General features: G+C 43.4%; 3 protein-coding genes across 6 annotated transcripts in view; all 3 read left to right on the top strand.

Moving 5' to 3' along the window:
* On the top strand, positions 1 to 22,451 carry GTF2H5 (general transcription factor IIH subunit 5). Of its 4 annotated transcripts, none has more exons than XM_077283292.1 (3): positions 1 to 25; positions 15,485 to 15,619; positions 22,077 to 22,451. In XM_077283292.1, exons 2-3 carry the CDS (start codon positions 15,585 to 15,587, stop codon positions 22,255 to 22,257), a joined length of 216 nt encoding a protein of 71 aa, XP_077139407.1. In that variant the 5' UTR covers positions 1 to 25; positions 15,485 to 15,584; the 3' UTR covers positions 22,258 to 22,451. The 4 variants fall into 4 exon arrangements, with proteins under 4 accessions (XP_077139407.1, XP_077139403.1, XP_077139406.1 ...); XM_077283288.1 differs by lacking the exon at positions 1 to 25 and adding an exon at positions 2,174 to 2,308; XM_077283291.1 differs by lacking the exon at positions 1 to 25 and adding an exon at positions 2,224 to 2,313.
* SERAC1 (serine active site containing 1) overlaps positions 2,201 to 26,328 on the top strand; it is a 398,196-nt gene continuing 374,068 nt past the window's right edge. The window contains exon 1 of the mRNA XM_077283287.1: positions 2,201 to 2,308. The gene's annotated coding sequence lies outside the window, so the exon portion shown is untranslated. The remainder of the gene's footprint in view (positions 2,309 to 26,328) is intronic.
* On the top strand, positions 6,754 to 9,804 carry LOC143803689 (uncharacterized). Its single transcript, XM_077281468.1, has 3 exons — positions 6,754 to 7,462; positions 7,538 to 8,223; positions 9,005 to 9,804. Exons 1-3 carry the CDS (start codon positions 7,104 to 7,106, stop codon positions 9,802 to 9,804), a joined length of 1,845 nt encoding a protein of 614 aa, XP_077137583.1. The 5' UTR covers positions 6,754 to 7,103.

Genomic DNA, 26,328 nt, shown 5'->3' with positions numbered 1-26,328 from the left:
GGAATCATTACAGTGCATCAGATTGGTGAGTCACTATTGGACTGCAATGCCCACTAGACTTTGTTATATACAGCAAGCTAAAGCTAAGTGGGCAGAAGGACCTGGTGTTTTAGCTTACTAAGTCTGGTATTAAACCACTCCAAGGGACCTGGTCCTTTATCCCACTTGGATTTAGCTTTCTCACAGTGAGCAGGCTAAATCCAAGTTGGCAGAAGGACCTGGTCCTTTAGCCTGCTAGGTCTAGTATTATAACACTCACAGGGACCTGCTCCTTTAGCCAACGGGGATTTAGCTTTCTCACAGTGAGCAGGCTAAATTCAAATTGGCAGAAGGACCTGGTCCATTTGGCCAATAATTTTAGTATTAACCCCTTCACAACGCATGATGCAGTTACGTCATATATCATAGAAATATAAGAAAAAAAATATTGCTTTTGCTCAATTAAAAAAATACACAAATTTGGAATTGACGTGTTCAGAAAGGTCTGACCAATCAAAATGTAAAATAATCTGATCAGTAAACGGTATAACGAGAAAAAACTCGAAACGCCATAATGACTTTTTTTTGGTCGCCGCAACATTGCAATAAAATGAAATAAGAGGTGATAAAAACATGGTATCCGCACCAAAATGGTATCAATAAGAACGTCCTGCCAAAATAAAAAAAATTCCCAGCGGCGATGTGGATGGAAAAATAAGTTATGGGAAGGAAAAAAAAAATAAAAAAACGGAAAATCGCCCGAGGGTTAAAACACTCCTAGGTGCATGCATGGAAAAAAATCTGTGGTTGTGTGATCTACAAAAATGATCACCAGTAAATAAAACGGGACGCGGATGAGATTGGCGCAGAATATTGTACACACTGGGATTAAGGGGAAAATTTGTGTGTATACTTGTCACATATAAATAAATGTGTAATCAGATGTCATATGCAGGCTGCGGCTCAATATTACTGCAAAAAATCACATGACAGGAGTCATATATATCTATATACAATGAGGGTCCTTCTATCTACTGGGATTTAGCATTCTTATATAGAGCAGGCTAAATCCAAGTCGGCTAAAGGACCTGGTCCTTCTGCTGACTGGGAAATAGCCGACTCTGTGTGAGAAAGCTAAATCCCAGTGCACAGAAGGACCAGGTCCTTTAGCTGACTGGGATTTAGCTTTCTCACAGAGAGCAGGCTATTTCCAAGTCGGCAGAGGGACCAGGTCCTTTTGGACAATAATTATAGTATTAACCCCTTCACAACGCATGATGCAGTTACATCAAATAACATAAAAATATCAGAAAAAGAAATATCGCTTTTGCTCCATTTAAAAAAAATAAATTTGGAATTGATATGATCAGATGATCAGAAAGGTCTGACCAATCAAAATGTAAAATAATCTGATCAGTAAACGGCATAACGAGAAAAAAACTAGAAACGCCATAATTACGTTTTTTTTGGTCGCCGCAACATTGCAATAAAATGAAATAAGAGGTGATCAAAACATGGTATCCGCGCCAAAATGGTATAAAAAAGAACGTCCGGACAAAATAAAAAAATATATCCCAATGGCGATGTGGATGGAAAAATAAGTTATGGGAAGGAAATTAAAAAAACAACAAAAAAAAAAAAAAAACGGAAAATCGCCCGAGGGTAAAACACTCCTAGGTGCATGCATGGAAAAAATCTGTGGTTGTGTGATCTACAAAAATGATCACCAGTAAATAAAACGGGGCGAGGATGAGATTGGCGCAGAATATTGTACACACTGGGATTAAGGGGAAAATTTGTGTGTATAATTGTCACATATAAATAAATGTGTAATCAGATGTCAGATCTAGTCTGCGGCTCAATATTACTGCAAAAAATCACATGACAGGATTCATATATATCTATATACAATAAGGGTCCTTCTATCTACTGGGATTTAGCATTCTTATATAGAGCAGGCTAAATCCAAGTCAGCTAATGGACCTGGTCCCTCTGCCGACTGGGAAATAGCCCACTCTGTGTGAGAAAGCTAAATCCCAGTGCACAGAAGGACCTGGGCCTTTAGCCGACTGGGATTTAGCTTTCTCACAGAGAGCAGGCTATTTCCAAGTCGGCAGAGGGACCAGGTCCTTTAGCCGACTTGGATTTAGCCACAACCCTCTATGGAGGAAGAGACGCCGCCCCTTCCTGTGACATCATTCCCACACATGGTCACATGGGCATGACGTCAGCAGAGGTCCCTCTGGCCGCTTGGATTTAGCCTCTACCATTTGTTTCCTGTCAGTCAGCCTTCCGGTGTGTTCGGCGGGTTTCCTGTGTGCGCAGGACGGTAAGGTCTGTGGCTGCAGTAAGCCTGGTATCGTGACACTTCAGAAAAGAGATGACGTAAAAGTTGTGTCACGTGTCTGGTAAATGTGGCTGCGGGGGAGGCTGCGGAATGCCGGCTCCTGGCGTCTGTAGGTGCCATGACCTGTCAGCCCGCTATGTCAGTAGTGCTGAGAGTTACATGTACGGCGCTACAGTCTCATCTGTGCTGTCACTTACAGGGCATGTCCTCTGGTGACGGGTGAATTTCTGCAGGATTTCTCCCTTCCCAACAATTTTTTTGTAATGCACATAGAGCTGTTTTCAAAGCCCAGTCCGTGGCCGGTGTATTCCTGTGGTATCGTGAAATCAGCGTTTCAGTGACTATGCTATAGAGCCTGCAGTGCTTTCTGTGCATGGAAGCTCTTCCCAAGCCTCTGTTTCTCTGAGGCTGTGTGCACACGATGCGGATTTAGTGCGGATCCGCTGCGGATTTTTCCGCACAGAACCGCTGCAGTTCCACAAAGTGATTTACAGTACAATGTAAATCAATAGAAAAAAAATGCTGTGCTAATGGTGCGGAAAACTCCACATGAAAACCGCTGCGGATCAAAAGAAGTAGCATGCTAACTTCTTTAGTGCGGAACTGCAGCGTTTCCGAGCCCTTCCATTATAGATATCCGCAGGGGTAAAAAATGCAGAAAATCCGCATGAATTCCGCAAAAAATCCGCAGCAAATCTGCACTTGCGATTTCTGCCAGGAGATGCGGATTTTGTGCGTAAAGTTCTGCACCCCAATCCGCAGCGTGTGCACATAGCACATAACACATAGCTTGACTGCCAGCTTCTGTGTTGTGTGACTTCAAGCAGGAGGAGGCGACTCTGGGCGAAGAATAGAGCTGGAGTGACAGAGGCTTTAGGGAAGAGCTTTCTGTAGGCCAAAGATCTTTGGTTTTATTTGTATATCCATTCAGCTGCTGATTTCTCTTACAAAGGAAGCACTGGCCATGTTATGGTATGTTTCCACGGTCAGGATTTTATGCAGGTAAAATCCTGACCAAATCTGCACCTGAGGTCACAGGCAGGTCACCTGCGTTGTCCTAGCATTGTAAGGACATGCTGCGTTCTTAAGACGTGCCGCATGTCCGTTTCTGCGGGTCTGCCGCATGCGTCTTTTACTGCATAGTGGAGACAGGATTTCATGAAATCCCCTCCACTATGCTGTAACATCTGGACGCTGCGTTTTTGACGCTGTGGCTCAACGCTGCGTCAAAAACACAGCGTTTCCTGAATGTGGAAACATACCCTAAAGGTATTGCTGTACTTGTCCTTGAAAGTTACATGTGCATATATAATTTAGGGGGTGAAATCCTGGTGACAGATTCTCTTTAAAGAGAACCTGGATCTTGATTAAAAAAAAAAAAAAAAAAAAAGAATCAATCCCTGAGCTCCCCTGATTTTGCCTCTTTACATTTTTTTGCTGTGCTGATCCATTGCAGAGATAGTCACATATGTTGCATTTGGAGCCAGATATGTGAAATTTCTGCTAGCAACAATCTGGGCGTTTCTTCAGCGTTCTCTGGAGACCGACACTTTCACCCTTTCCATATTCTGCCAATCACAGTTCGGCAGCGTCTGAGAATGCTAGACTGTGACTATCAGCGTTTTTGAGGGAGAGGTGAAAGGCTCCCTAAGAAGACTATGAAGAAATGCAAAGATGGTTGCAAGCAGATATTTCACATACTGCTCTGCAACACCAACAAATGTGAATATCTCTGCAATGGAGCCAAGAAGCTCAAAAGAGAAAAAAGTGGAGGAATCAAGTATGTTCAGGGTTGTTTTTTTGTTGTTTTTTTTTACAAGTTGTTTAACTTCATTATTTGTACAAGTGACGAGTCCTCTTTAAGTGCATGTATTTTGGGCTAAAGTAGTTTTTGTAACTGGATTTGATTAGAGATGTTGCCCCGTTCACTTTCTATATCTTCTGTGTTGGCTGCAAGATCCTGTCATCAAGATCAGGCATGTTAGACTACCGTATATACTCGAGTATAAGCCGAGACTCATTTTGCCACAAAAAACTGAGAAAACTTATTGACTCGAGTATAAGCCTAGGGTGGGAAATGCAGCAGCTACTGGTAAATGTCAAAAATAAAAATATATACCAATAAAAGTAAAATTAATTGAGACATCAGTAGGTTAAGTGTTTTTGATTATCCATACTGAATCAGGAGCTCCATAAAGTTCATAAAGTCCATAAAGTTCCATATAATGCTCCATAAAGTTCATGATGGGCCCCATATTAAAATATGCCCCATATAATGCTGCACAAAGGTTAATAATGGCCCCATAATAAGATGCTCCATAGAAACATTTGCCCCATACAATGCTGCATAAAGGTTGACGGCCCCATAAGATGCTCCATAGATTCTAATGTAATAGCGTTTTGGATTATAATAAATAATAATCTTTATTTTTTATATAGCGCTAGCATATTCCGCAGCACTTTACATTTTGCACACATTATCATCACTGTCCCCGTTGGGGCTCACAATCTAAATTCCCTATCAGTATGTCTTTCGAATGTGGGAGGAAACCGGAATGCCCGGAGGAAACCCACGCAAACACGGAGAGAACATACAAACTCTTTGCAGATGTTGTCCTTGGTGGGGTTTGAACCCAGGACTCTAGCGCTGCAAGGCTGCAGTGCTAACCACTGCGCCACCGTGCCGCCCGAACAATGTAACTTTTAATTCTATACTCTAAAAAGCAAAATATTCAAAACAACACCAAAAAAAAGTGAGGGAAGAAAAACCCGCTAAAGTGCGAGGTGCATAGGTCAAACAATAATCAGAAACTGTGGAGTGCATATAGACACATATAGTTATAACCATAAGGCTATCATTAATTGGATATCTTAATCTGTCCTATATGATTATTATTAAAATAATCACAAATCTACAAGGTTATTCAACATAAATTTTCTACACGGTCAATACCGCCTACTGGGCAATAATGGTCGTGCAAACCTGCCCGTCCAATGCACTTTCCACCTCCTTACATATAGTCACAAATACATTATAAATCCTCTTTTTCATACGTGTATATGTCTTAATAATGTGAACATAATCGTTCCAGAAATAAGTGTGACTATTGTTTGTTGCGGAATTCTAAGGTACTTTTGGGTCCGTCAACTTGCCACAGACAGGACTTTTTTCCAAAACTGTCAGCAAAAAACAATCCCTGGGTGGTGTCGCCTATTGATGCATCACATCCTTTTTCCCATACATCCTCTTAGGCTACTTTCACACTTGCGTCGTTTTAGATCCGTTGCAATGCGTCGTTTTGGGAAAAGAACGCATCCTGCAAATGTGACCGCAGGATGCGTTTTTTTTCCCAATAGACTTGTATTGCCGACGGATCGTGACGTATGGCCATACGTCGCGTCCGTCGTGCACTGGATGTGTCGTGTTTTGGCGGACCCTCGTCACGAAAAAAAACGTTCAAGGTAACGTTTTTTTTGTACGTCGCATGCGCGGCCAAAACTCCGCCCCCCTCCTCCCCGGGACTTAGAATGGGCAGCGGATGCGTTGAAAAACTGCATCCGCTGCCCACGTTGTGCCGAAATTTCACAACATACGTCGGTACGTCGCGCCGACGCTTAGCTACCGCGTACCGACGCAAGTGTGAAAGAAGCCTTAGGTGTAACTCCCCCACCTCTCCCCTAAGCTCAGAGGGGGTTGCTGCATCACATACAATCGGCATATTAGATAAACTGGAAAGATCTCACCCGCTTCAGTTGTGGTCAGTGGAGCGACCCCTATTCAGATTCAGCGGTGGATTCTATTTCCCCTTTTATCCCAACGCTTTTCAATATTCTCATCAGGGGATATCCTGGGGCCAATGTGGTCATGCCAACAGAAATTACGCTGCCGTTGCGCGTGGCCGCATTGGTATTTCCAGGTCACCACCTGACAGCACCATGGAGGACGTCCTTCTTATCCATAGTGGGACAGGAAACCACGAGAGTTTAAAAGGACCCTCCCCACTCCACCCTTCAGTGTTTTTCCTGTCCCACTGTGGATGGGAACGACGAGAGATTCGCTGTCCCAGACAGAGTGTGGATCGGGGGGGCTCGGCCTCTCCCTTCCCACTGCGTGTCCTCTGTATTGCTGACACCCAATTAATCGGGTCCCTCAGCATCACCAGTGCAGCGCTGCTCCTGGTGGATGGGTCGCTTCCCCCTGGGGGGGGCTCTCGACCCGGGATGAAGCCCCCTGATGTACCTGCATATTCGTCCTGCAAGGACGCTCCCTCCGCAGGCGGATCTATCGGTATCAGGCATCTGAGAAAGCTGAAGCAGCCGGAGACGCCGGCGGCGACTCACTTCCGGTTCACTGCTGCGGCGCGCGTCACTTCCGGGTCGCGGCCAGCAGCAGGGGCGATCATCCTCTTCACTCCTTGGTGAGGAGATCCGGGACATGAAAGCATGGATAAAAGAGGTATGTGCACGTGCATTAGGGCAGCAGCAGCAGGAGAAATGGAGGATTCAGTACCCGTAGCTGCAGCCAGCACGGAGGTAATGACTCAGGCACACGTCAGTCTCCTCTAGGAGGTATGCTCCCTACAGCCCCTACTAAAATTACCGTCTGCGGTCTTTTTATCTATTTTAGGGGCGTCCCTCATCCGGTGATAGGAAAGCTGGCAAGTCTAAAAAATGCCCTATATGTGCCACAAAGTTTTCCGTCTCATGGCAGAAGCCTCTCTGCGAGTCCTGCACGGCTCGTATTGTAGGAGAGGAGCAGGCCTCCCTACTTAGAAGCATGAGAACCATGGTTAGAGAAGAAGTGCAGGCTTCGATCTCTAACTTATCTACTCCCCAATCAATCCAGTCTGATATCCAGGATCCTCCCAGGTCTAAGAAAAGGCAGAGGGAATCGGATCCGTCTTCAGAGGACAGTTCCTTTGAATCTGACATGGAGGAAGAGGAGTTGGACAGAGAAACTCCTCATAAGGGGAAGAAGTACCTATTTTCTTCTACTGATACTGATGAGCTCCTGGGGGCAGTAAGACAGACTATGCAGGTGGAAGAGCCTTCAACCACCCAGTCTATCCAGGACGAGATGTTCGGGGGCCTACGATCTCAGACATCAATGGTCTTCCCGGTTAATGCTCACATTCGGTAAGCCTCAGCCTCCGGTCACTCACGGGGCTCTCAGTTGATAACCGTTAACCTCTCCTTCACCTCTTCCCACAGCTCAATGATATTGGAGGAATGGGAAGAGGCAGAGAGAAGGATTTCTATCCCAAGAGACTTTAGACTTCGCCTCCCTTTTGACCATGAGGAGGTCAAGGACTGGGAGGATATACCGAAGATCGACATCCCCTTAGCAAAGGTGTCCAAAAGAACTGCTATTCCGTTCGAGGACTCCTCAAATTTAAAGGAGCCTATGGACAGGAAAGCCGATGGTCTCCTAAAGAGAGCATGGGAAAGTTCGGCTGCAGTGATCCGCACAAATATAGCAGCAACTTCTGTGGCGAGATCTATGCATCTGTGGCTGGACGATCTAAAAGAACAATTGTTAGCCAAGACTCCTAGGGAATCTCTCGTAAATGCTATCCCTTTATTAAAACTAGCAACGGGGTTTCTGGCAGATGCTACTGCAGAGTCTGTAAGATTCACTGCTAGGGGTCAGTCATTGTCAAATGCAGCTCGAAGGGCCATATGGTTAAAAAGTTGGTCCGGGGATGTCCACTCAAAGAACAAGTTATGTTCCATTCCCTTCTCAGGAGGCAGAGTCTTTGGGCCTATATTAGATGACATTCTGGAAAAGGCTTCTGATGAAAAGAAGGGGTTTCCAGAAGAGAAAAAGAAAAAATTCCAGCCCTTTCGCAGGCCCTATTACAGTCAGAGATCTGACTATAGGGGCAAAGCTAAACAAGGTAGATGGAGCTACCAGAAAGGGGGTGATAGAAACAAAAGTAGAGATCAGGGTTCCTCAAATCCTAGATCAGAGTACCGTAAAAAATGACGCCACCAGGATAGGGGGGCGGTTACTGAACTACCTGAGGGAGTGGGAAGAGATTACCAGAAGTCCATGGGTCCTGCAGGTTATATCTCAGGGATACAGGATAGAATTCGAATCCATTCCCCCAGAGAGATATTTCGTGTCCAACGTCCATCTCTCTTCAGTCTCCCCAATGTGGCTGGATGTTCAGGATCTCCTCCGGATGGGGGCGATATGTCCTGTTCCTCCTCATCAAATAGGGACGGGTCACTATTCGGGTCTTTTCTCTATAAAAAAAACCATCAGGAGAATCCCGAACCATCATAAACCTCAAGCCTCTAAACAGATGGCTACAGTACAAGAGGTTCAAGATGGAATCCATCCGCTCCACAATTCCCCTACTAGGAAAGAACGTGGTAATGTGCACTTTAGACTTAAAAAGTGCATATTACCACGTTCCAATATTTCCACATCATCAAAGATATCTAAGGTTTGCGGTGGAAAAGGATGGGTCAATCTTCCACTATCAGTTCCGTTGCCTCCCATTTGGTTTAGCGTCGGCTCCAAGAGTTTTTACAAAACTCGTCATAGAAATCGTGGCTTATCTCAGACAACGGGATATCACGATAATCCCATATCTCGACGATTTCCTTTTAGTAGCAGACTCAGTGGCGCAACTCAATGTCGATTCCCAGTTGGTAATCTCCACACTGCAGAAACTAGGTTGGGTGTTGAACTGGGAAAAGTCACATCTAACTCCAAAATCAAGAAGACAGTTTCTGGGTGTAATACTAGATTCAAAGATCAGAAAGTCATTTCTTCCAAAGGGAAAGCAATCCGGCCTAATAGACAAGATTCGACGGTTCACAAGAAGTCGCGTGACAATAAGAGATGCAATGAAGATCCTTGGCATCATGACAGCCTGTATCCCATGTGTCAGCTGGAGTCAGTTCCATTCCCGTCAGTTACAAAAGTCGGTTCTGACATCATGGGACAGAAGACAGTCTTCGTTGGACAAGGAGTTCCTACTATCCCACCAGGTCAGACGGTCCCTACAGTGGTGGATGGTGTCGGAAAACCTCCAGAGGGGTGTCTCTTGGGTCCAGACTCCAGCAGTCACGGTGACAACGGACGCAAGCCAACAAGGTTGGGGTGGCCAGGTACTCGGAAGATACTTCCAGGGACAATGGAGCCTAGAAGACAGCAACAATTCATCAAACCACAGAGAGCTTCATGCGGTTTGGAAGGTCTTACGTTCAGCCCAGACCTTGTTAAAAAACAGACACCTAAAGGTCTTTTCGGACAACGTTACAACGGTAGCTTTCCTTCGTCATCAGGGGGGTCCAAGGCATCCGAAACTACAGCTCCTGGCGGATCAGATTTTCGCCTGGGCAGAGAGATCGGTTCTCTCAATTTCAGCGGTCCACTTAGAAGGCTCAAGAAACCAGATCGCGGACTTCCTGAGCAGGAAAAAATTATCACCCACAGAATGGGAATTAAACAGCAGGGTTTTTGATACCCTGTGTCGACGCTGGGGAACGCCGGTTGTCGACCTATTCGCAACCAGAAGAAATGCAAAGGTAACAACATTTTATTCCCTGAACCCCCAGGAGAATCCGGCAGGGATAGATGCCCTCTCTGTCATGGAGCAGGGGTCTGTTGTATGCCTTTCCCCCTCTGGCCTTAGTACCAAGGGTCCTCAGGAAGATATGCGAGGACAGAGCTCAGGTGATCTTGGTGGTTCCCTTCTGGCCCGGAAGAAGCTGGTTTCCTCTCCTAAGGAAACTAGCAGTAGACGACCCGTACCATCTTCCAGAGTTAAGGGACCTACTCTCCCAGGGTCCAGTCCTCCATCAGAACCCAGAAGATCTTCAATTAACTGCATGGATCCTGAACGGCAGATCCTAAAGGCAAAGGGCTTATCAGAAGATGTAATTTCTATCCTACTAGCAAGTAGAAAACCAGTCACCTCAAGGATATACCTTAAAATCTGGAGGACATTCTGCAGCTTTTGTGGAGATACAACAATCGACATTGATTGTCCTAACATACCCAAAATCCTTGACTTCCTACAACAGGGATTTAGGAAGGGGCTTAGTCCAAGTACCCTAAGGGTTCAAATTTCAGCCCTTAGCGTATTTTATGATACCTCCCTGGCTGCTCACCCATGGATCGCTCGATTCTCTAAGGCAGTTATGAGGTTAAAACCCGTAATTAGGAAAGTTACCCCTCCCTGGGACCTTAACTTAGTCCTTAATGAATTATGTAAAGAGCACTTCGATATAAAAAAAGATATAAGCGTCACCAATCTTACCCTAAAGGCAGTTTTCTTGGTAGCCATCACTTCGGCCAAAAGGTTGGGGGAACTTCAGGCTCTGTCCATTCAGAACCCCTATCTACAGGTATTTGACGATAGGCTGGTATTAAGGCTTGACCCGGGATTCCTTCCCAAGGTAGCTTCAGTCTCTAATATAAACCAGGAAGTCATACTTCCATCCTTTTGCCAATTCCCTAGAAATCACAAAGAATCTTTTTTTCATAATTTAGATGTTAGGGAAACGGTACTAAAATATTTGGATATGACTAGCGCTTGGAGGCGAGATAGCAATCTCTTCGTCCTTTACGGGGGTCCTAATAGGGGGAAAAAAGCCTCTAAGTCCACCATTGCTAGATGGATTAGATCCACTATCGGCATAGCTTATCAAGCACAGGGAAAGGATCCTCCAGAAGGCCTTAAAGCTCACTCATCCAGGGCTATGTCCGCATCCTGGGCAGAGAAAGGGGGGGCCTCGGTAGACCAAATTTGCAGGGCAGCATCTTGGTCTAATATTAGCACCTTTTCAAAACATTACAAACTTGACGTAGTCTCTTCCCAAGTGGCTTTCGGCAGAAAGGTGCTTCAGGCAGTAGTCCCACCCTAGAACAGGAAGTTTCCTTTGGTACTTCTCCATGGTGCTGTCAGGTGGTGACCTGGAAAACGGTAATTAGTCTTACCGATAATTGTATTTCCAGGAATCCATCCTGACAGCACAGTTAGTTCCCTCCCTAATGTAAATATGTGATATACTTATGTGGAGTAACATTTGTATTTAACTTGTTATGTTCGGAATAAATTTTCTGTTTGCATCCATCCAGATGTGTTACTTTGGAAGATCACTGAAGGGTGGAGTGGGGAGGGTCCTTTTAAACTCTCGTGGTTTCCTGTCCCACTATGGATAAGAAGGACGTCCTCCATGGTGCTGTCAGGATGGATTCCTGGAAATACAATTATCGGTAAGACTAATTACCGTTTTTAATTGCGCCCTGCAACAAAACTACCGGTCAGCCTTGAGTTCCGGTCTCGGATCACGTGCCGGGTTAAACATTCGTTACATGGAATGCATGCTACTTCCGGATGTTCCGCCTGAGCCACATGTAGTCACCGTGGAACGCAAGCGCTCAAGTGTGTGCCTGCGCATATGTACCGTATTTCACCTACACTTATATTGAGCAGGTTCGCTGCTAGACAGTGGAGAAAATTACGTTATATATCGCACCATTCATACTGAAAGACTCATAATTCAGGTACTTTTTGGGCAATAACTATAAATTAACCCTTGGGACAATAGATCATGACCTCTCAGGGTACCACTTTGTAATGTACAGATTTGTCATCACGCCCTATATCATATACCATTTCCTAGGCAAAATAGTGCTCTTAAGGCAAGGTCACAAAAGTACTTAAAAAATATATTCAAGAGGAAAAAGGCAAAAATATTCAAAAGGAAAGCTATATACAAGATCTTGGCACATAGATTTGCGTGTCTCGAAAAAATCAAAAGACAAAAGAGGTGTGAGGATAATCTTCACAGTGAAAAAAGGTAGCCGTAATTACTCTAAAAGATGGATCATGCGCACACATACCGGCCTCTCAGTAGGCTAGAAAAGCAGAAAAAAAGATTTGAGATAGGGAATATACAAATAAATTTGGGGCCTAGTGTCGCCCTAGGGTACCCTGTGCTAACTCAATCCTGCCTCACGCGGAGGTTGGCACCCTAGAACCTTCGCACTGGCGCCCCCACTCGTCGACAGCTATCCCTCCCTAAAGTCCCTAATTGACCCTACTCTACAGGAAGGAAGAAATGGAGAGTTGGTCATTAAGGCCCTTTGGATGTACAGTCTGTAACCAAAAGATCCATTTACTCTCCTTTTGAAGGATCATCTGGTCCCAGTCACCTCCCCAAATTTGCTCGCAAATTGAGGTGGCGCAAATATTTTGCTAAAGAGGAAAAGAGAACATCAAGTGAGTTAGGGATTCCCGATAATATGTTATCGGATGTCCGATTACTGTTTCACCTTGGTGATATGGATCCTAATGACAAGGGAGATGGTCCATTCACCAATTTGAAAAGCAAGAGCAGGAAAATGCCCCCTCCCACAGGTGATCTGAGCTCAATTGATGTATTTGTGAATTTAGTATCTGAAGACCTCATGAAAATACCTAGCTCGATCAATGCCAAATGCCATAACTTGTCGAAAGAGGAGATGCTGTTCCTTAACAATCTAGAAAAAGACTCTAGTATAACAATTAAGCCCTCAGATAAAGGGGGCAACATAGTTGTTATGGACACACCGCAATACGGGTCTCTGTGTTTCACTATTAGCTAACCCAGATGGCTATGAAATTTTACCACACATTCCGAGTGAGATCATGAAGAATCTTAGGATTTTGATAAATGAGGGATTTGAGGCAGAGGTGCTTGACACAAATGAGAGATTTTTTGATCACTGTACACCCTACTATGGCCACCTTCTACTGTTTTCCTAAGGTCCACAAACGGATCAACCCAGTGAAAGGTAGACCGATAGTAGCGGGAATCAATAGCATGACGCAAAACCTAGGCCTGTATGTGGATCAAATTCTCAGACCGTTTGTTTTGGCATTAAATTTGTATGTGCGTGACACAACTGACCTTCTCAGGAGGCTTGATGGCATCTGTTTAGAAACTGATATGATTTTGGGCTGTATAGACGTAGAGACACTATATTGATCTATTCCCCATGAGGTGGGTTTAATGGCTGTGGAGGAATATCTGCAAACAAGAGGTTGCCATTTTAAGAGACACAATGAATTCACTCTCAAGACTTTGAAATTTTGCCTGACAATGTCTTTTTATTTGACAATAAGTACTTCCACCAGCTCAGGGGCACAGCAATGGGCAGTCCCTGTGCACCCACTTATGCTAATTTGCTCCTGGGCTGGTGGGAAGAAAAAGTTGTGTTCAATGAGGTATGTACTGTCTCAGAAGATAGAATAGCGCTTTGGTTGCGCTATATAGACGACATTTTTGTCATCTGGAAGGGTACTGAAATGGAAATTTTGTGGAGGGTCTGAATGTGAATAATCTGGGTCTACATTTCACATTTGAGGCTAACAAGTCCAAATTGGCATTCCTTGACGTCCTTGTCCAGAGGGGTGAAAATGGTGAAATTGTCACAAAAACCTACCGCTACCAATTCCCTGTTGAGATGGGAAATTAATCACCCCAAGCCCCTGAAAAGGGGAATCCCAAAAGGACAGTATCTTAGGATCTGACGTACCTGCTTTGATTTAGTCAACTTTAAGCAACAAGCGGACGGTCTTAGAGGGAGATTTCGGGAGAGGGGGGTATCCGAATAGGGTATTGAAAGAGGCCTACAAATCGTCTCTTATGAAAGATCGGAAGGACCTTCTAACCCCTATACCTCCCAGGGTGGAAGGAAATATCTCACGCTTCGTGATAAAATTTACGAACGGGGCGGGAGAGATTAGAAACATTCTTTAACGCCATTGGCAGATACTCCCCATGGACATGGACGTCAGGGACACAATTAGTCCCTCACCACAGATCACGTTTAGAACAGGCAGATTTCTGAAAGAAAGATTAGTCCACAGCCAACCAACCAGAGCCCAAGTATCCTGGCTAGGACCACAACCTGCAGGATGTTATAGGTGTGGAGGGTGTAAAGCGTGTGGATCCATTCAACCCAGTAAAACATTTGAGAGTAACAACACAGGCAGGGTATACCAGATTAGACAATTCATTAACTGCCACACAAAGGGAGTAAACATTCCAAAAATTCCTGTGAAATACCTGAAGGGTTAATAAACTTCTTGAATGTGGTTTTGAGCAACTTGAGGGGTGCAGTTTTGAGAATGGTGTCACACGGGTATTTTCTGTCATATAGACACCTCAAAGTGACTTCAAATGTGAGGTGGTCCCTAAAAAAAAAAAAAAAGTGCTGGTCAACTTTTAACCCTTATAACTCCCTAACAAAAAAAATTTTTGGTTCCAAAATTGTGCTGATGTGAAGTAGACATGTGGGATATGTTACTTGTTAAGTATTTTGTGTGATATATCTCTGTGATTTAAGGGCATAATTATTTAAAGTTGGAAAATTGCGAAATTTTCACCAAATTTCCGTTTGTTTTTTTTCACAAATAAACGCAGGTAATATCAAAGAAATTTTACCACTATCATGAAGTACAATATGTCACGAGAAAACAATGTCAGATTCATCAGGATCCTTTGAAGCGTTCTAGAGTTATAACCTCATAAAGGGACAGTGGTCAGAATTGAAAAAATTGGCCTGGTCATTAACGTGCAAACCACCCTTGGGGGTAAAGGGGTTAAGGGCAAGAACACTATGATAAACGTAGGAGCCTTTTGGTAAATGCTCTTTTCTGAAGGTGAACCTGCAGGATTGTGCTGAGTAACCAACAGACAGTCCCAGGTTGGCGCCGTTATACTGAATAAAATACCTTGGTTGATGAAATTTGTCATGTGGTTATTTAATCATTATGTGTAGTTTTCAGTTAATGAGATTCTCGTGCTGCGGGATGGGCCTGTGTGTGTGGGGGGGCTTTATGTGGTGCTCTGCTTACATAATCGTCGGTATGGCTTATGACAGGTCATATATCCCACAGTGACCTGCCCCCTATTTTACATACTGGATAGAATATTGTTTGTGAAAAAAGCAACATTCATCATGCAGGTGTCTGCGGTGCCTGTGCTGTAGCATGATACATTGGATAAAATGCCTATATGCATTTATTTAGTTAACCGCCAACCTGAGAGTGTCTGAAGTTTACTAAGCAAAATCCTCCTTACAGGTTCGCTGTAAATTCCCGAAACAAGTTAATGCTTTCCTAAGATGAGATCTACTTTTTATTTTAGAACTCCTACTCATTAGCAATCATATCTTAATACCAGAACACCAATACTAAGGACGCTGTATCGCAAAGATTGAGTACCACTTCAGTATTCGGCTGTCAAAATGGTGAATGTTCTCAAGGGCGTTCTTGTAGAATGGTAAGTACTTAACATCATCTTATTTTTTTTTTTTCAGTTCTGAAATTAGTGAAATAAAATAATCATCTACAAAATAAAGCATAAAATAGGGTCCACACATCTTTAGTATTAAATTAAGATCCAAGAACCAGGTGCACAAGTATCTTAATGTATACTTACCTTGTAATGTCCGGATCCCAGAATTCCAAGCGGCAGAAGTTCACCGACCGCCATATTGGGACACCCAAGTGATGGGTGTCTCAATATGGAAACTGCTGGTGGTACCAGCCTCTTGCGCGGTACCACCAGCAGAACACCGTCGCACCACACACAGTATATGCCGTACGCAACACGCACACACTGTATTGCCGTACGCAACACACACACTGTATTGCCGTATGCAACACACACACTGTATTGCCGTACGCAACACACACAATGTATACGCCGTACGCAACACACGGTGTACGCCCTACGCACACTGTATACGCCGTGCGCACCACACGCGCACTGAATATGTCGTACTCCGCCTCTTGCGCAATACCACCAGCAGAGCACTGTCGCACCACACACACACACACACTGTATACGCTGTACGGTAACACGCTGCCGGGATCAGCCGAATGATTCACTGAATGTCGCCATCTTTGTACAGGAGGCGCTCATGCGCAGTTTTAGTGTGACCGCCGCTATTTGTCTGCACAAAGATGGCGACGGTCTGGTGAATCATTTGGCTGATCACGGCGGCAGATGCGTGCCATGTCTACAGGCAGAGGAAGCCGGTCACATTAAAGTGATTTTCCCACGAAACGGAAGTTCATTTTAAAAATTGTCTGTCTGACCGTGTACGGAGCATACCACATCTCCTTGGCAGGGGAGGAAGCAAAAGACAATACTGACATTACAGCAGGAGATCGCAGAGGATTCATGTCAGGTAAAATATTTCACTGACTGTTTTTGAACAATATTTTACCTCACAAAATGTATCCTCTGCGGTCTCCTGCTGGCTGCTGTAATGTCAGTATTATCTTTTGCTTCCTCCCCTGCCCAGGAGCTGTTATGTTTTGTACACGGTCAGACACTGACAATTTTTAAAATGAACTTTCATAAGTGGGAATACCCTTTTAAAAAGCAACCACCAACACCAACATGGCTCCTCCGAAAAAGTACGCCAATGACAATGAAAGGAAAGCGGCAAAGGCACAACGTCAAAGACCACAGCGGGCAAATGAGACTCTTGAAGAGCAACAGCATCGCTGGGACAAAACAATGGATATAAGCGTAAGCATCAAGCACATGAGTTCCCTGATGCAAAAGTCATTAGATTATCACAGGATGCCATTAGGCAACAACAGCGCCGCAAACAGAAATCTGCAGTCTTAACAGCAATAACATGCTCACAATTTGTCACTTTGGAACCAGCACACCACACCGCCAAGTCTACAACTTCAAAGTGTATGAGGTTAACTAATAAGGCATTTTCCCAACGCAAGCTACTTCAGGATCAGTGTCCATTGACCACAGCAAGAAGACTGTCACATGATGCAGAAGCACACTGTCTACATCGACAAGCTGAAACACAGAACCAGAGAGAAGTGCGACTACAACAGCAATGACAAATCAACATCCGCCGGCAAATAAGTCACATACAAAAAGAAAGACATGAACTTCAACTACAAGCAAAAAATGTAACCCATGATGAAAACACAACGAACACAGCTGTGGTCCCATGAACCATTTATGTCAGAATTGTCAATCTTTTAATTTTGGAGCTGAGATGCCTTCTGAAGTTTACTCAGTGCTGTCAGAAGGGGAAAGTCCATCTACCCATACTCCAGTATCCAGAAGAATTCAATAAGTTGATGACAGGAGAAAGGTAATTCAGGAAAGATTTATTTTATAATATTCACAGTATCTACAGTTCTTTTGCTTTTGCCTCCATGGGAGCAAGTATTTCACCACCACCTGGATATGGCCCATACTGTTTTCACATACATGGACAGATCTATCATCCTACATTGATGAACATTATCGCTGAGCAACTGAATGCTATCAATCCATTCGCTGCTGCCTATCAAATGCTACGCAACGTCGAACAACAAGAACAGATCAAAGCTCATCAAAATGGAACTGTCATGCCAATCATCACAATGGCTATTAAACAAGATAGGACTCACAGCTTAAACAGGACAGCACATGCGGGGAGAACACAGCACAGGAAGGAGAAAGACATCAGACAAGGTGGATAGCACATAGGGTAGACAGGTCAAAGAAGAGAGCACAGATGGGAGAAGTCAGCACATGGGGAAAGAGAGTGGATATGTGGGTAGGCACATGGGGGGAGAGATTCTCAATGCTGCAAATCTACCCCCATCGTGATATTACCGCCCTCCCGATGCGATAGCATCAGGCCTTCATCTAGTACAAACATAAACCGTACAACCACAACACTGTGATTAATGAATGCATGAATTCCATAAGCCATCCACCAACTACAAGGTGTATTTTTCATATGGATACTCCCTACCGCTAATTAATGTTCTACCTTTATAATGCTATACAAGCAAAGCAATAATAACTAAAATAATACCTTTCCATGTGCCAGACCAGGTCTCCTCTGGACTGGGTGAATGAAAGGAAATTGCAAGCTATACCTGGTTTCCATTCACTTTCCAAGTTAAGAATAGCCCTAACTTGATTGCACGAACTGGCGAGACATTGAGTTGCTTTTGCAGTTTTGATCAAAAATATTAGCTGAAGTACATTCCAGTTTTAAAGCAATAGTTAATTTATTTGTTAAAGTGTACAGATGCAAAATGTATGAATATGTTTGCATATTGCCCACATTCAATATTTGTGCAACTGTACATTAAAGGGAACCTGTGACCTCCAAAATCGAAGGTGAGCTAAGCCCACCAGCATCAGGGGCTTATCTACAGCATTCTGGAATGCTGTAGATAAGCCCCCAATGTTTCCTAAAAGATGAGAAAAAGAAGTTAGATTATACTCACCTGGGTGGGGTGTTCGATCCGATGGGCGTCGCGGTCCGGGGCCTCCCATTTTCTTACGATGACGTCCTCTTCTTGTCTGCATGCTGCGGCTCCAGTGCAGGTGTACTTATGTGCCCTGTTGAGGGCAGAGCAAAGTACTGCAGTGCGCAGGCACCGGGGAAGGTCAGAGAAGCCCGGCGCCTGCGCACTACAGTACTTTGCTCTGCCCTCAACAGGGCACATAAGTACACCTGCACTGGAGCCGCAGCATGCAGACAAGAAGAGGACGTCATCTGATGAAGATAGGAGGCACCGGACCGGACCGTGACACCCATCGGACCGGTTCGGGTACGGGACCGCCCCTGGGTGAGTATAATCTAACCTCTTTTTCTCATCTTTCAGGATACATCGGGGGCTTATCTACAGCATTCCAGAATGCTGTAGATAAGCCCCTGATGCTGGTGGACTTAGCTCACCTTCGATTTTGGGGGTGACAGGTTCCCTTTAATTTTAATACTAAAGGTGCGTGGGCCCTATTTTTTGCTATTTACATCGGGGAGATGAATCCCTCCAGGGCTCATCACCCTTACCTTATGACAAAGTTTTACTCACAAGCTTTGGTCCAGAAATATTTGGACAATGACACAATTTTTGGCATTTTAGCAGTTTACCAAAACATATTCAGGATGCAGTTATATAATCAATATGGGCTTAAAGTAGACTCCCAACCTTCATTTTAAGGTATTCACATCCTAAGTGGAATAAGGCTATATTCACACATTGTTTTTTTACTGCATTATTTTATGTACATGTTAAGCTGCTTTTTACAGTTTTAGCAAAAGCTATGAGATTTCAAAAATCTCAGGCACACATTTTGTTTTTCCTGACCAAATTGGAAAACAGTTGCGTTGTTAAAAATTGCAGCATGTCACTTCTTTCAGCGTTTTGCAGCATTTTTCACCCATAGAAAGCCATGAGTAAATGCAAAAACACAGGTATCAGGTTTTGCTGCGTTTTTAGTGACAAAAAACAAACATGCGCAGCAGTATGTGAAAACCATTTATTTTTGTGATTCTCCCAAGATTAATCCATATTGTCTTCTCACTTCAAAATGGCAGTCAGCATTAGTACATTTTACATTAATGATATGTGTAAGGCTGTGTTCACATGTTTGCGTTTTTTCCTGCAAAAAAAAAAACAGAATCCCAAAGTTCAGCTTTGCTTCCATCACAAAAGCATGGACATAGGTCACCAATGCAAGACATATGTGAAACTTTCCATGTTTGGGGAAAAAAGGGCAATTTGATCAAATTATTTAGTGGAAAAAGACTTTTATGTTTGAAAGAATAGTGACTATTCTGAACAAAAAAGTACATATGAGTTTATGAAAAAATGCACAATTAGAAATGTAACAGTGGGGGAGGTAAATCAGTCAGAAATATAGATGGGCTAAATCGTGGATGTTCGGTTTCTTTGGGTTCTGCCAAACATTTTAAAGTTTGATTCTGATACCAGAACCCTTGTCTGGACCCCAGTATGGGGGGACCGAACATCTGTTGTTGGCCACATTGTCCTCTGCGTGACAGCGCCGGAAGCACCAGCTCTGATCGGCGGTAAGATCGTTACCTCCAGTTATAGCACTGCGGTTCCAATGCTGTCATATAACAGCATGTGAACCAGCACCTATTGCTTGCAGTAAAAATGTTACCGCCGGTCAGAGTGCTACAGTTCCCACGCAGTGAGAAGCTCTGCCTGTGACAGGCAGTAAGGTCAATGACATCACCGCTGGTCGCAATCAGGCAGCGCTTCTCACGCTCTGCTCAGTGTGTTTCGCATGTCGTGAAGATCAGTTGTATCACTGATGTAACTGCTCTCCAAATCATCCGGATAGTTATTGGACAATATGGATATTACAATCTTGCCATGGGATTAGTAATGGGGGTGTTTTATAGACACTTCTCCGTTAAAAGCCTGTGGGCTTGATCTCAGCAGCCATAAAACAGCTGACCTCAACCCCACAACCCCCCACTTTCTATTTAGCATTATTTACTCCCCCACCTAAAATTCATCATTTGCAGGAACGCTCGGTCAAGCTGAAATTCCCAGTGTACGGAGGTGTCAAAAGTTATTTGCCTTATGCAGCAAGAGACATGGATATCCATGTTCCGTATTCATTAGTAGGGTTGATGCTCGTGTACTAATTATGCCACATCGGCCTTGACATTGCAGTGATGGTTGCCCTGTCCCCCCCTGCTCTTTCATTTGAAGTACCCCTCCGCCCACTTCATCATTTGCAGACACCCCTCTTCCCACCCCCATCAACCCATTTAATTCATTTTATAAAGGGGAGAAAAAATATTTTTCATACTTGATTCACAGAAGATCTTCCTGCAGGCGCAACTCTGCTTTTGATGTCCTCGTATGTGCCGGCACGTATGCAATGATGTCATCACATACGATTCGTCACGTGACCAGACTTTCAGGGAAGGCAGAGAGAGCTGGATCTGCGCAACCGTTCAGGTTACATGGCTGTTGAGCTGCGGGAAACCTTCCAGCGTCGAAATGTGAGCAGCGCTCAGCACTTTATTGCACGGTGAGCGGAAGTACAAGAGGTGGGGCCCGGACTAGGTCTGGGTCCCCCCTCTGTACTTCTGCTCACCGGTCCCCATATAGCAGTTTGAGCAGCAATGCACTGATGGTGCCCCTGAGTACAGGAGCCACATTTAAACATGTTTCTGGAGAGGAGAATCTCCATATGTCTTGATAGGGCAGATGGACAGGGGTTCATGACAGGTTGTCATGAGAAAACGTGTTTATTTAGACTGCTTTGCAATTACTTTTATGTTGCATTATCAATGTCTACATCAGTTATTGTGTAAAGTTAGAAATGCTATTGTTTATATACAGGGCCATATATCATAATGGGCAGAAGTGTAAAAGGAAATGTTGTCCTTGGGTGAAAGTCCAACTGGTTTTGTAATATTTTTTTTTTTTTTTTTGTATTGAACGGCATAGTCAACTAAGCTTTTTGAAACCGGAACCTTAGTGCTCTAGACCAGGTTGGATAAATCCTGATCATTTTCAAGTTTCTCCAGTGTAGTAGATTTTTTTTTTTTTGTTATCAAGCAACAGACTGTGTATTCTAAGTTGTCATGTTAACAAGTACATGAACAACTTATATGAATTTGTCTACTCGAGGGATCAACTAACTGCAGCACTTAAAACTACAACTTCTACAATGAAAAACTGATGCAAGTTGTAGTTTCACAACAACTGAAATACCGAAGTTTTTTTTTTTGCCCTTGGACTAAAGTAGTAAATGTATTTACTGTATTTAGTAAATACATGTAAATGTATTTAGTAAATGTATTACATTTAGTAGTAAAGTACTAAATGTATTTTTTGTTAATTATTAAACGTTTACTGAGTAATGTGCAAAAACCGGCTGTTTGTGTGACCAGTGTACCCTCTAATGTTTGTATTTGCAGTGATCCAGCTATGAAACAGTTCTTATTGTACTTGGATGAAACTAATGCTTTAGGAACCAAGTTTATTATTCAGGACTTGGATGAAACTCACGTTTTTGTCTTAGCTGAATTGATTGCTGTCCTCCAGGAGAAGGTTGGAGAGCTCATGGACCTGAATTCCTTTCCTATTACACAGAAGTAAAATCTATGAACTGTAAAATGTAATATATACTAATAGGTTTAAGACATACTGAAAAAGCCATGTGAATCCGCAAAAACACTGATATTAGATTGATCACATGGATATGAAGAGATCTAGAACAGAGTTCTATTATGTTAATGTTTCCTTGCATTACTTATCTGCTGTAAAATGTCATTAAAAGTCTCTTAACAATATTGTGCCATAATTTCTTTTATTCTAATTCTACATTGAGGTTTTTGTTGTTCATTTTTTGAGGGCATGATATCCTATAGAGAAATCTGACGATTCCTATGACGCTGCACAGTAGGAAAGAGGCGGAGGGAGATGGAGAGCCGCAGAGAAGTACTATTCATGCCCAAGATTCCCAGCCCCGCAGTGTGAATAAATCAGAAGAGACTGCGGTGGCGGGATCTCGGGCCATGTGTCCTGCAGGCGCAATAAGAAAGACATCAAGTGATGTCAGTGGACGGGCAGCGCTAACTGCGCATGCCCAAGGCCTAAGATCACAGCGCAGGTGCTGGGAAAATTCAATAACACTGAGGAGGCGGCGCCCTGTAAACATGAGGAAGTAACTTAAGACTGTGGTGCGTCTGTGTTAGGCTGTGTGCACACGTTTAGGAATTTTTGCGTTTTTTTTTTTTTTTTTTCTTTTCATTTTTTCGTTATAAAACCGCATACATTAAGCATCCTATTTTTAGAATGCATTCCACATTTTTTGTGCACATGCTGCATATTTTTCTGCGACGGAATCGCATTTCGGAAAAAAACGCAGCATGTTCATTAAAGTGCGAAATCGCAGCGATTCCGCACACATAGGAATGCTTTGATCCGTTTACTTCCCGCATGGGGCTGTGCCCACCATGCGTGAAGTAAACGGATTATGTGCTGTTGGTACTCAGGGTGGAGGAGAGGAGACTCACCTCCAGACCCTGGGAACCATATAATTGTTAAAAAAGAATTAAAATAAAAAATTGCGATATTCTCACCTTCCAGCGACCCGCGCAGCTTTCTTGCTCCTCGCGACGCTCCCGTTCCCAAGGATGCTTTGCGAAAATGACCTGTGATGACGTGCGGTCAAGCGAGACCGCCACGTCTTCTGGGGTCATGCCGCAAAGCATTACTGGGACCTGAGCATCGCGAGGAGAGGGAAAGGCTGCCGGGGACACCGGAAGGTAAGAATATCATGATTAACCAACCTCGGTAAGCAGTAAGATGGATTATAAGAAGCACCACCATTTTATTTTTATTTATTTTTTTAAAATTCCTGTTTTTCTCCTCAAAATTTGGGGTGAATCTTATAATCTGGAGTGTCTTATAATCCCAAAAATATGGTACATTTTTACCACCAAAATTTAGTTTTAGCCACAGGTTTTTCAATTTCACACTGGGAAAGGGTAAAACGGCACCAAAATGTGTCCCACAATTTCTGCTCAATGTGTAGAAATACCCCATATGTGGCTGCACAGTGCTGCTTAGCTATGCGGCAAGTCTTTGGAGGGACAGAGTGCTATTTGCAAATAGCGATCCATCCCTCCTGAGTGTCGCCGTATGGCTAAAGCAGTGCTGTTATACAAGAAGCATATGGGAGGCCGAGTTTTCTATATAATAGTTTGCTTACTCCATATACAGAGCACCAAAGTGCTAGAAGATCAGAATCCCCCCCCCCCCCCCCCCTCAAGTGACCCTATTTTGGAAATTATATCCCTTCGGGACTTTATCTACAGGTGTGAATCCATGGTTTACCACCACATATGGGGTATCGGCGTACTCAGGACAAATTGGACAACAACTTTTGCCATCCAATTTCTCCTGTTACCCTTGGAAAAATAAAAATTTGGGCGCTAAATAATAATTTTTTTGGAAAAAAAAACCCATTTTTTATTTTCACGGCTCTGCGTTATAAACTTTAGTGAAACACTTGGAGGTTCAAAGTTCTCACAACACATCTAGATAAGTTCCTTGGGGGTTTAGTTTCCCAAATGGGGTCACTTGTGGGGGTTTCTACTGTTTAGGCACATCAGTGGCTCTTCTGCAAATGCAGCATGACACCCGCAGACCATTCCATCAAAGTCTGCATTCCAAAACACAATTAATTCCCTTCCGAGCCCCGATGTGTGCCCAAACAGTAGTTTTCTCCCACATATGGAGTATCAGCGTACTCAGGACAAATTGCACAACAACGTCTACATTTCTGTTTTTTCAGTCAAGATGGGGTGCAGAGTGTACATTAATGAGAAAAAATAACTTTTTTGAATTTACCAAATGGCTGCAATGAAACAGAGTGAAAAATTTAAAGGGGTCTGAATACTTTCCGTACCCACTGTAGTCATGTATATCATTTTCATTTAAGATATGATTAAAAACTTCTACCAGTGAAGTAGAAACCTCTATTTTATGGAACTCCCCTGGCAGCCTATCTGGTCATGGGACCTTATTTTTCAGTGATTTAATGGTCTCCACTACCTTTTCCTTTTTTTATGGAGAGTTTAAAGGGACTCTGTCACCTGAATTTGGAGGGAACAATTTTCAGTCATATGGGCGGGGTTTTCGGGTGTTTGATTCCTTGTGCAGGCGTGTACTACGGAGGACAGAGAATGAACTTCAATCCAATATTGCAGCCAGCATGCAGCCAGCGGGTAAAGAAAGGGTGAATCAAACACCCGAAAACCCCGCCCATATGACTGAAAATTGTTCCCTCCAAATTCAGGTGACAGAGTCCCTTTAAGCTTTCTCTCTCAGCTTCTGAGACTTTTGGGAGGGATAATCTGTCCAGGAATTCTTCTTCTCTTCTCCATCTACTGGTTCTTGTTCATATAATGTGACGTAGTTATGTGTGATGTAATTTATCATTTTTGGGTCTGTGTGTGGTTTACCTTTGTGATCATTCAAGCTACTTATAAATGTCATAGATGTTCGGCATTTCGCCAAGCAAGCCAATAATGAATCGGCTTTATTACCGTATCTAAAAAATTCTGTCGTTTTTGGGTTTCCCCTTATTCTTTCCAGTCTGTGCAGCCAAAGCTTTAGCTTTGATCCATTTCTGCCCATTTTCCATAATGGGGTCAGTTAAAAAAATTTCACATTAAATGTCACCTTCTTAACCCATCAGGAAGTACGGCGGCATCTAAAAATCACTAAAATGGACTAATTTCCGGGCCCAGATGGGATACACCCCCGAGTACTGCAGGAACTAAGCACAGTCATTGATAGACCATTATTTTTAATATTTAAAGATTCCATAATAACAGGGTCTGTACCACAGGACTGGTGTATAGCAAATGTGGTGCCAATATTCAAAAAGGGGACAAAAACTGAACTTGGAAATTAACCTCTACTGTGGGTAAAATCCTGGAGGGTATTCTAAGAGATACTATACAGGATTATCTGAGGAGGAATAACCTCATGACCCAATATCAGCATGGGTTTACTAGAGACCGTTCCTGTCAGATTAATCTGATCAGTTTCTATGAAGAGGTAAGTTCCGGACTGGACCAAGGGAACAAAGTGGACGTAGTGTATATGGACTTTTCAAAAGATTTTGATACCTTACCACACAAAAGGTTGATAAATAAAATGAGAACAATTGGGATAGGTGAAAATATGTGTAAGTGGGTTAAGAGCTGGCTCAGGGATAGGAAACAAAGGGAGGTAATTAATGGAGCTCACAAGGACTGAGTCACAGTTAGCAGTGGGGTACTACAGGGCTCAGTATTGGGCCCTCTTCTTTTTAACATATTTATTAACCCCTTTACCATGAAGGGTGGTTTGCACGATAATGACTGGGCCAATTTTTACAATTCTGACCACTGTCCCTTTATGAGGTTATAACTCTGGAACGCTTCAATGGATCTTGATGATTCTAACAATGTTTTCTCATGACATTGTACTTCATGATAGTGGTAAAATTTCTTTGATATTACCTGCGTTTAATTGTGAAAAAAATGTAAATTTGGCGAAAATGTAGAAAATTTCGCAATTTTCCAACTTTGAATTTTTATGCTCTTAAATCACAGAGATACAGTACAGACCAAAAGTTTGGACACACCTCATTTAAAGATTTTTCTGTATTTT

Source organism: Ranitomeya variabilis, chromosome 2 (assembly GCF_051348905.1).
Source record: "Ranitomeya variabilis isolate aRanVar5 chromosome 2, aRanVar5.hap1, whole genome shotgun sequence".
Classification (NCBI taxonomy): Eukaryota; Metazoa; Chordata; class Amphibia; order Anura; family Dendrobatidae; genus Ranitomeya; species Ranitomeya variabilis.
The sequence above is the reverse complement of the archived record's forward strand: the minus strand, read 5'-3'. Positions and strand labels throughout refer to the sequence as shown.